We start from the raw sequence: 10,365 nt of genomic DNA, 5'->3' as shown, positions 1-10,365 counted from the left end.
GTAGGGGCAGTGCCCGGGGGGGACTCAAAGTGCAGTGGCAGGGGGCAGTGCTGAGGGAAGGAGGGGGCAGGGGCAATGTGAAGAGGGTAGAGGTGGAGACAGGGACTGGTGGATGGGAGAGAGGGGACAGGTGTAGCAAAGAGAGGGGAGTGGAAGCACAGGGACAGGGGATGGTGCACAGGGAGGGAGGGGGCAGCCGCAGTGCCAGAGGAAGGAAGGAAGGAAAGGAGCAGTGCTCGGGAGGGGAGGGGAGGGGAGTGGAAGGGCAGAGGGCAGGGGCAATGTGGGGAGGGTGGGGGCAAGGGCAGAGGCTAGTGGATGGGAGAGGAAGGACAGGGGCAGGGGACAGTGCCAGGGAGGGAGGGGCCAGTGCTGGGGGGAGGGAAGGTCAGGAGCAATGCGGGGGGGGCATGCCCAGGAAGGGTGGGGGAGGGGCAATGCAGGGGATTGTGCCCAGGGAGGGAGGGGGCAGGGGCAATACAGGGGTGGGGTGGGGGGCAGTGCCCAGAAAGGGAGAGGGAGGGGAAATGCAGGGGGGGCAGGGGGCAGTGGTAAGGGAGGGAGGGAGGCAGGACAATGCAGGGGGGGCAGGGGTAGTGGCCAGGGAGGGAGGGGGCAGGGGTGATGGGGGGGCAGGGGGCAGTGCCAGGGCAGGGGGCAAGGGCAGTGCGGGGTGGGGGCAGGGGTACAGGAGCCGGTGGATGGCGAGGAAGTGCCGGCGAGGGGAGGGGAGGGGAGGGGAGGGGCCGGCCGGCCGGGGGAGGGCGCTTAGTCGCGTCCCGCTGTCGAGCCCCAGCCGCAGTTCTTCTGAGCCCGGGGAGCGGCGCAGAGACCTGTGCCCGAGGAGCGGCCCGGGCTGGCGGCCGCGCTGGCCACAGCGGACGGCGCTGCAGGGCGAGAGGTGAGGGGCTCAGGGGACTGGACGGGGCGCAGGGCACCGCCCGCGGCAGCGGCTCTGCCAGGCAGGGCCGGCCGCGCGGAGGGGTCCGCGGGGCCGGGCCGACTCGGCTCCCCTTTGGGGCTCGGCTTTGACAGCGCGAACGGGGCGGCTATCCTCGGACTCGACATCGCTCGGCTCCAGAGTTAACGGCCGGGAGCGGTGACTGGCGCGGATCGCTTCCCGCTTGGGTTTCCGTGGGCTCGGGTAGCCGGGCCAGGGGCGGGGGGTTCTGTTCTCCGGTCTGCAGGAAGCCTTCTCTTTCAGTTGGATAGTTGGCAGAGGCAGTCAGCTTCCAGTGCACTCTCCTCTCTCCTCCCCACCGCCAATTCACCCTGGTACCAGGGATCTGAGAACCCACCCCAGTCTATGCACCCTAGCACTTGGTACTAGGGGGCCTGAGAACCCCCCACCACTCAATGCCCCCTAGTGCCTGGTACAGGGGGCTGAGAATCCCCCCTGCCAACCAATGCCCCCTGGCACCTGGTACTGGGTGGCTGAGAAACCCCCGGCTCTGCCAGCCAGTGCCCTCTGGTGCCTGGTATGGCAGGGAGGGGGCTTCCTACAGGTAAATATTTCTTTTCTGGTCCCCATGGCTGCTTGGCCGGATCGCCGTTGCCCTGCTCAGTCTCTGCCTAGTTGTTGTTTGGGGCCCTCCTCCGCTGACAGAGGAGAGAGCGGCTGTTTTGTTAGGAAGGTGCGATTATAAAGCCACAGGCAGGCCTGGGACCCTGCTTTGCTACTGCCCCACCTCCGCAGACTAGGTTTCCTTTTCCATACTGCAGAAGTGGGCCTGCCAGCGAAGGTCCAGATGGTTGAGTGCCTGTGCAGCCTGGGTCGTGGCAAATGTTCCCACTGATGTAAAGGCCTGCTCTAGCCTGGGCACTTTTCCAAAACTGAATGGCATTAAAAACATTCATGGCATTTAGTGTAGGTCCTACACGTAAACAGCTGTGCTTCCTGCTTGTGACAGGGAGAGCTTTCCAGGTTAATTGGCATACCACGTTTTTTAGCTAATTGGTTCTGGACAGATTAATGTATCCTCTGTTCTCACCACAACTGCACACACACAAATACATCTGCACCAAGCTGCTGCGGACACCAACAGACTCTCACAGCCTCACACATCACATGATCGCAGACACACCAGTGCACACTTGTGCACAGAGGCGCACCTACCCATTCCCAGCGCCGCACATTCCCAGTGCATGGACGACAGGGCTCCGGGGAGGCGGGAGGGGGCTGCGTGGGAGAATGTGAGCGGCAGGAAGGAAGGAAGTCTGCCCTGAACAATAGGGGGAAATGGAGGAACTGGAAACCCTGCTGGTGGCTGTGGAGTCAGCGCAGCTGGCTTGATACAGAGCAGTATGATTCATGGGAAAAGGACCTCACAGCAACCTCATCGTGCTGCAGACAGGGCTCCTGAGCTTTGTCCTGGGACCTTGGATGGAGGGAGCTCTGCTGGCAGCCCTGAGCTGGGGGCGGAGGAGAGCTGGTGTTATTATGGTTTGTGTTATGGAAGCCCCAAGCAGGATCAGGGCCCCGTCATGCTGGGTGCTGCACAGACACGCAGGCCCCAGTCCTGCGGAGTCCCAAGGTATCTGAGAGAGGCCCTTATCCGAAGGGAGAGGGGCTGCCCCTCCAAGCTGCGTGGGCAATCTCCCCAGGCAGTGTGGGGAGCACAGCTGGGAGCCTGTCTGCCTGGAATGCGTGTGGCTGGGGGCTGTGTCCCAGATGCTGTCTCCCTGGGCTTGCCTATGAGTCATGCTGACCTCTCCCATGCCCTCCCTACCGTCAGGGAGATTCTGATGCTATCCTTCCAGTAGCAGAGCAGAGCCCTCCCCAAGCCAGCCAGCATCAGAGAACCGTCCCCGGGGGGGGGGGGCAGCTGCACCATGGGTATCTGAGTTCCCTGGTCCCCCTGCTCAAGGGATGGGCTGAGATTCTGGATACAGCAAATGGCCCAATATCCTCCCTACCAGCAAAGCACAAATCCCAGCCGGAGTCAGGCACTGGCTCCTCTGTCTGACTTGCCTGAGGAGGGGCTAGCAGGGATGGAGTCAGTGATGCCCATTGACAGGGCTTGCTTTTGTCTGGCCAGGGACAACCCCATGTCTAATCGAGTCAGCTCTGTCTCGGGAGCTGGAAGCCTGTGTTTGTGTGAGACCCTCACAGCCTGCGAGGGACGGTTCCTGCCTAGGCTGGGGTCGTGACCTCTCAGATGAAAGGGGGGTCAGGGTTTGAAGGCTTGGGGCAGGGTTTGGCAATTGATGCTCCGACCCTTGCTCAGAGCACTCACACCCTCTGGCAGCGAGTGACTGACTGCCCATGTGAGTGACTGACTGCCCATGGCAGGTTCTAACGGAGCTGGGAGCAGAGCAGTCAGAGCTCAGAGGGGTGTCCTAGCAAAGCGCTGGAGTGGGCATGGATCCTACAGGCTCTTCCAAGCACTGGGCCTTCTGGCTATTCTGTGGCACTGCCATCTCCTCCTGTCTCCTCAGGCAACCTCTCTCTTCTCTTTCCTCAGATGATGGCTTGACAGTCCCCTGGTGGGGGTCCGCAGGCCATGTTCTCCCCGTGCGACGCCGACTGTGACATCGCTGATTGGCTGGCCACCATCCATTTGGAGAGATACCAGGAAACCTTTAAGCAGCATGGGTACCAAGTGACCAGAGATGCTGTCTCCCTGGGTAACGAGGACCTGCAGCGGATCGGCATCACTGCCACTGGGCACCGCAAAAGGATCCTGAGTCTGGTGCAGCAGACGCAGCTGTTGGTGCAAGACAAAGGCAGGCCCGTGGCAGGAGATGCCTGTGCCAAGCCTGGCACATGTACAGAGCCCCTGGAAGTGCCCAGAGTGTGCCAAGCAGGCAAGGAGAACAATGGTACAAGTACTGCTAATGGAGCCCCAGTAGCAGCCATTGATGGGCTTGGGAACTACCAGTGCTCAGCTGGCCCCAGCCAAAACCAATCTCTGGAGAGGGAGCCTGCTCCACCCGTTGCCAAGCCGGTACCCAAGCCCAGGACGTTCTTCCAACGCCCTAGCCGAGCAGTGAGGCCAGAGCAGGGCCTGGTGCCCACGCCGCTGGCACGGACATCGGTGCCAACACGCAAACCTGGCTGTGAGGGGCCTTCTGCTGCTTTCATTGTACACGAGGGGTTTGTGCCAGGGGAAAGCTCCATGGATCTTGGGCGCTCGGAGTTCACCCTGGAGCAGCAGGCCGGCTCAGGAGAGAGAGGCTTAGCAGGCCCTCAGGCCCCCCAGCCTGTGGGTAGGGAGAGTGCTCTGGAGCCTATGCCAGCACCACGGGCTGGGGTGGCTGAAGTGGGTTTGGATAATGTGGAGATCCAGGCTGGGTGTGGAAAATCCTCCCCTTCCATCCCCGGTGTCTCTCCATGCCTCGGCCATGGGATCCAGCCAGCTGATTGCAGCCCCGCAAGCCCAGGGATGAGCCACTCGCTGTGCAGCTTCCCACGGTCTGCTCCAACCAGCCCTGCTGCCAGCGCGCAAAGAGAGCCTTCGCCAGCCCCGGGCGCCCCCTCCCAGCCAGCCTCTGCATGGGGCAGGATGGAGATGGTTTCGAATATCATTTATGAGGGACTAGAGCCCCCTTCACAACCAGCTGGGTATTCAGGGGATGAGGAGCCTGCGAGGAACCGACCTACCCCACGGCCACTGGACTCAGCCGCGCAGCAAGGGACCACACCAGCAGAGAAGCCTGAGTAAGTGTGAGCCTGCTCCTAGCACCACGGTCTGCCCTCTACCTGGAAGCAGGAAAAGGGGCAGAGCTCAGGCAGGGCAGGGCAGGCCGAACTCCTGCTGTGCGCCTCATGTTTCCTGTAGACATTGCTTAGGTCTCCTCTTAGAGCCTTGTCCAGCAGTGCAACCATCTGGCTTAAATGACAGCCCCAGGCCCCGTTTCACTGCAGCTCCCAACCCTCTGGAAGGGGGTGGAGGGTGTGCATGGACCCTAACAAAGCCCCTTTCACAGCACTCCTCTGTGCTGAGGTCAGAAATGAGGAGAGCCCTGCGGCAAGGCGCACAGCATGGATGAGCCAGGCCAGGATCTCTCACGCCTTGGGGGACAGGCTAGTGCTGGGCCCTGAGCGCAGATTACGCCCTGAGGAAGGGATCTGCTGGGTCTTGCGGGCCTCTAGGCAGAAGGAGACTTGCTGAGGTTACTTTGGGGCTGGCTCAGGAGCAGTGGAGGTTCCTGTGGCTAGTGGGCAGCATTGCTGTTGTTCCAGGATCCAGTTACTAGAGGTTAAAAGAGGAAGGAACTGTGCCTGCAGGTCACAGCTCAGGGACCCACCTGGGGAGGGCTCAGGGCCCTGACTGGGTCACAGCGCAGGGGGCTGGGCCAGGCAGGGGAGGGCTCAGGGTCCAGTGGCCAGGTCAATGCACAGGGGGCTGGGGAGGGCTCGGGGTCATGTGGCCAGGTGACAGTGCAGGGGGCCAAGCTGGGGAGGGATCCGGGCCCATGGCCGGGTCACAGCACAGGGGACTGGGGAAGACTCAGGGCCCGTGGCTTTGTCACAGTGCAGGGGCCAGGCTGGGGAGGGCTCAGGGCCCAGTGACTGGGTCACAGTGCAAGGGGCCGGACCAGGTTGGGGAGGGCTCAGGGTCCCATGGTCAGGTCATAGTGCAGGGGCTGTGGCAGGATGGGGAGGGCTGGGTCATCTCTAGAGCCCTACCAAATTCATGACCATGAAAAACACATCACAGCCCATGAAATTTGGTCTCTCCCCGTGAAATCTGGTCTTGTGTGTGCTTTTACCCTATACTATTCTGATTTTGGGGGGAGACTAGCGTTTCTCAAATTGGGGGTCCTGAACCAAAAGGGAGTTACGGGGGAGGAGGGGGTCACAAGGTTATTTTACAGGGATTGCAGTATTGCCACCCTTACTTCTGCACTGCTGCCTTCAGAGCTGGTCTGCTGGAAAGTGGCGGCTGCTGACTGAGGGCCACGTCTGCAGTCAGCAGCGCAGAAGTAAGGGTGGTAATACCATACCATGCCATCCTTACTTCAGCGCTGCTGCTGGCGGCGGTGCTGCCTTCAAAGCTGGGCTCCCGGCCAGCAGCCACCGCTCTCCAGCTGCCCAGCTCTGGAGGCAGCACCGCCGCCAGCCGCAGCGCAGAAGTGAGGGTAGCAGTACCACAACCCTCACTGCCTAAAATAACCTTGCAACACCCCCACAACTCCTTTTTGGGTCAGGAACCCTACAATTACAACACTGTGAAATTTCAGATTTAAATGGCTGAAATCAACGATTTAAAAAATCCTGTGACTGTGAATTTGACCAAAATGGACCGTGAATTTGGTAGGACTCTCGTCATCTCCCTCAGTCCTTGCTCCATGCCCGGTCCCCTCCTCGCTCACCTGGGGACACAGGCTCTGCCTCCTGGGTGTGTTCCCCTGCCCACGCTAGCTGAGATGGAGCTTGCTCCCTGGGAATAGCAGTGTAGCTGTGGTGGAATAGTGGGCCAGCTGTCTGGGTCCAGTACTGCCCAGCACCCTGCATGCATATTCTGGTGGCTCACCCATGCTGCTGCCCGGGTTGCCATGGCCACACTGCAATTGTCTAGCTAGATCACAGCTAGTTGGGGAATGCCTTTACCTACAGTCCCGATGCAGCATGCACGTGCCCTCCTGGCAGCTGGCACACTGCCTGGGGCTTAGGAGGAGCCCAGGGCTCGTCTGCAGGGAGCCTGCCTGTGCCTTACTGTGCCGTGGAGAGTGGGCAGTGCTGGGCTGGGTAGAGTGGGGTGAGATGGGGCAGGCAGCACCAGGCTGCTGCATCAGAAGGCCTGGCTGATGATTTAGAGCTGGTGGCCAACAGCTGGGTGGCTGGGGCAGGCCCACCAGGGGAGGGAATCTGAAGCATCAGTGCCAGGCCTCGGGTGTGGGCAGCAGTAATGGCCTGATCCCACTGGAGAGCTAGGAAAGTAAAGCTGGAGGTGGGGTGGGGGAGGGGGCTGTCTGGACAGGCCAAGGCCCTGCCCTCCAGACAACCCTCGTTGCAGTCTAGGATTGATGGGAAATCCGGGAGAAAGAAGCCTTCAAACCCAAGCCCCCGTCACAGGCTTCCCCGTGGCTGTGCCGGGGAGGGGAGCAGCTCCCCGCCAGTCTCAGGTTCCCCCGTGGCAGCACTGGGGAGGGGAGCACTCCTTCCAGTCGCAGGCTCCCCCGTGGTGGCACTGAGGAGGGGAGCAGCCCTGCTCCCATGGCAGGAACCAGGAAGCCCCTCCACCGCCAGCCCGGCCTGTGCAATCAGAGGCTGGGGGAAGACAGCGGGTGCAAGCGCCAGCCCTTCTCCCAAGGGCCCTGCCGGCTGTGAGGCTGGAGCCCTCCCCTCACCCTGGGAGATTTCCCTGTAGACACTGAGTAGCACTCTGCACCAGGCTCCACAGCTCCCTCCCCCGAGCCCAGTACTGGGCCTTCCTCTGGCCCACGCTGCCTTGCTGCTCCCTGTCTGGGCAGCGCATCCCGGGCAGGGTTGCCCCAAGCGCAGACCCCACTCTAGAGGGTGCCAGGTGGTAACCCTGCTGCCCGAGGCTCTGACGTGTTTCCTCTGCTCTCCTAGCTCTCCCAGATGGCCCAGCCTGGACCTGCCCCCCATCCCACAGAGGCCAGGTGAGAGCTGGGGGCTGTGGCGCTCTACGTGCACAGCCTGTCCCCCTGAAGGCCCCCGTGTCGCCTCCTCCCGGGGATGGGGGTGGTGCAGGGGCATGAATAGAGTTGGGGGGTTGGCCCTTTTGGGGGCATTAGTAGAGTAGGAGGGGATTGAGGCCCATACAGGGATGGTGGGGTGGGGCATTGATGGAGTGGGCAATAGGGGAATGGGGTAGGGAGGGGTTGGGAGCTCATATGGGGGCTGGGGCACTGCTAGGGCTGGGTGGGCGTTGAGGCCCATGGGGGGCATGGCTAGAATGCGAGGAGTTGAGGCCCATAGGGGTTTGGTGGTGGGGCATTGTTAGAATGGGGGTTTGGTGCCCATACATGGATGGGGGTGAGGGCACTGCTAGAGCAAAGGGAAGTTGCTGGGGTCTGTGTCTTTCTATGGTTTTGGAAGCTGCCAGCCCCCCAGAACCCACCCAGTGGTGTCTGCTTCCATGGCGGCCTCTGTCCAGTCCGGAGGGTGACTCCTGGGTTCTCTGTCTAGCAAGGGGCTTGTCCCCAGACACATGCCTGGACCGCCCCGCTGGGAAGCGCTGAGGGTAGGCGGCGCTGCCCCCAATGCTGGGCTGTGCTCCTGTGAGAGCTGCTGGCGTCAGGGACATCCGGGGGGTGAACGGCGTGCCCTGTGTCCCACGCCAGGCCCTCCTGCCTCCCACAGCAGTGCCCAAGTGCTGAGGGATAGAGTCACAAGGGGGGTTTCTCCTGCTCTTGCGGGGCCCCCACCCCATCCCCATCCCCATCCCCCCTGGGCCCCCAGCCCCTCATCTCCAGCAGAGCTCTGACTGGCAGCTCACTGCCTCTCCTGCTGTGTCTGTGCCCGCAGAGCCTGCCGAGGACCCCATCAGTCCCTACTGTGAGGCCGTGTTTGGACGTGGGCTCCCTGCCTGGGAGCAGAAGGTGAGGGCCACCAAGGGTGCAGGCTGGAGGGCGGGGATGTTTGGGCCCAGCTCCTGCCTCGAGTCTGGATGAAATAGGAGTGAGGCCACGCTCCGGCTTCCGCTCCCTCTGGCTGCACCTCGCAGCAGTGTGTGCTGGACCACGGGCCTCGGCTGCTCAGCAGAGTGCAGGCCCTGGCAGAGCCAGGTGATGGGGTGGTGGTAGGCCCTGGCTCCTGGGCACTGGCTGATGCAGGGGAAGGCAGTCCAAGGAGGCCTGAGGTTGAGGGGCGGGTGGCCTGGGCAGACAGAGCTATGGAGCAGAGCTCTCACCAGGGTCTTCCTTCAGAGCACAGGGACCCCCGCTGTGCCAGACTGTGAAGCGGTGCCAGAGCACTTCCCAGAGCTGGAGAGAGAGAGGCCCAGGTAAGCACCACTGTCCATAGCCCCTGGCCCCAAACCTGCTCCATGGAGCCTCTATGCTCCCAGGGGGCAGGAGAAGCAGGTTGGATGGTAGTTTCCAGGCTTTGGGGAGAGGTGTCTGCTGCTGGGGCAATAGAGGGCAAGGAAAGCCAGGGTCAGTCTGGTTTGACTGAGGGAGTTGCTCCTTCCGTGTGTGGGGAGAACCTGGCTGCATGGAGGAGCAGGTGGGGATGCCAAGGTGGGCGAGGCTGGAACTGGTGTTTGTTGTATGTCCCTTGCAGCTGGATGTGCTCCTTCTCTCACCATTAGCTGGGGTGAGACAGTCGTGCCATGCCATGCACCAGCAGCCCCTGGTATGTACAGGGCAGAGCAGTACTCCTGGCAAGGCATGGCACTGCAGCTCAGAGGGACCACATGCTCACAGAGGATTCTGCAGGGAAGCTGTTCCCTGGCTAGCCAGATGCTCCAGGGGTTGGTTGGGTGTCACACGCGTTTTTCCTCTCAGCCATTGTTAGTGTCCTCAGCGCGCTCCTCCTGAGCTTCATGCTGGCTTGCAGGTGGCCTGTGCCAGGGTGATGGTAGCTGCAGGGGGCTGGGGCCGAATGTAGAGGCAGAAGCATCGATCGCGACCTCAGAGTAGGGTTGAAGTTTGCACTTGAAGTCCTGATTCAGGCTCTTATGTATAAAATGCAGAGGATTTAGTTTTCTCAAAATGACATCACTCACGCTCTGAGCACAGCATGGGCATGTCACGGATCCGCAGGGTTGGGGCTACACTCCCAGCTGTGTAACAGTGTCTAGGAGGAACCCCTCAGTGTCCCAGACCCCTGGGGTCTCACTCTTCTCCCACGATCAGCCACGTGGCTTCACTGTCTCCTCAGACTGGACCTCTGGGGCTCCAGCCCCCCTGCTGCACCCCATGAGCTCTGCTCAGCGAGTCCAACTGAGACGACCCCAATGGAGACCTGTCCTCTCTGCAGAGATCAATGCACCTCGCCCAGCATTGGCAGTGACGCTCACCCAGTGCTGTCGACACAGTCGGGTTTTCTTGTTAACTGGCACACAGCACAGAAAGGCCTTATGGTAGTACAGAGAAATGAAGGTTAACACATAGTCCATTCTGGTCAGCCTAGAGCCCAGCCAAGCTGTAGGGAACCCCTTGGTTCAAGCTTGGTCTGTCCCTTTGTCTGATCTCCTTCCTCAGATACCAGTTGGGAGCCCTGACTCCTTACAGCAGCCAGCTCTTATTCCCCATCTCTCCAGTCTTTTGATCCCAACTTGAGGGATTGTTGTGCATGTTACCTAAGGAGAGGCATGGAAATCCATCTCCCCTCTGGGTTGTTGGTTGCTAGGTGCCAACGTCCTAGTGATTGGATTTGCCACTGCCTTCTCAGATGCTCCCTTCATATGGAGACTAAAGCCCAGACAGTAGGTGACACCCACACCTGTA

General features: G+C 61.3%; 1 protein-coding gene across 8 annotated transcripts in view; it reads left to right on the top strand.

The window, feature by feature from the left end:
* The first annotated feature begins 776 nt into the window (after positions 1-776).
* ARAP3 (ArfGAP with RhoGAP domain, ankyrin repeat and PH domain 3) overlaps positions 777-10,365 on the top strand; it is a 77,091-nt gene continuing 67,502 nt past the window's right edge. For 7 of the 8 annotated variants that reach the window (XM_073356187.1, XM_073356186.1, XM_073356185.1 and 4 more), the window contains exons 1-5: positions 777-901; positions 3,465-4,660; positions 7,523-7,572; positions 8,441-8,514; positions 8,842-8,918. In XM_073356187.1, coding sequence (XP_073212288.1) covers positions 3,504-4,660; positions 7,523-7,572; positions 8,441-8,514; positions 8,842-8,918 — 1,358 coding nt within the window. In that variant the 5' untranslated portion in view covers positions 777-901; positions 3,465-3,503. The remainder of the gene's footprint in view (positions 902-3,464; positions 4,661-7,522; positions 7,573-8,440; positions 8,515-8,841; positions 8,919-10,365) is intronic. The other variant, XM_073356183.1, reaches the window with a different exon arrangement.

The sequence above is a fragment of the Lepidochelys kempii genome, chromosome 8 (assembly GCF_965140265.1).
Source record: "Lepidochelys kempii isolate rLepKem1 chromosome 8, rLepKem1.hap2, whole genome shotgun sequence".
NCBI lineage: Eukaryota > Metazoa > Chordata > Testudines > Cheloniidae > Lepidochelys > Lepidochelys kempii.
The sequence above is the reverse complement of the archived record's forward strand: the minus strand, read 5'-3'. Positions and strand labels throughout refer to the sequence as shown.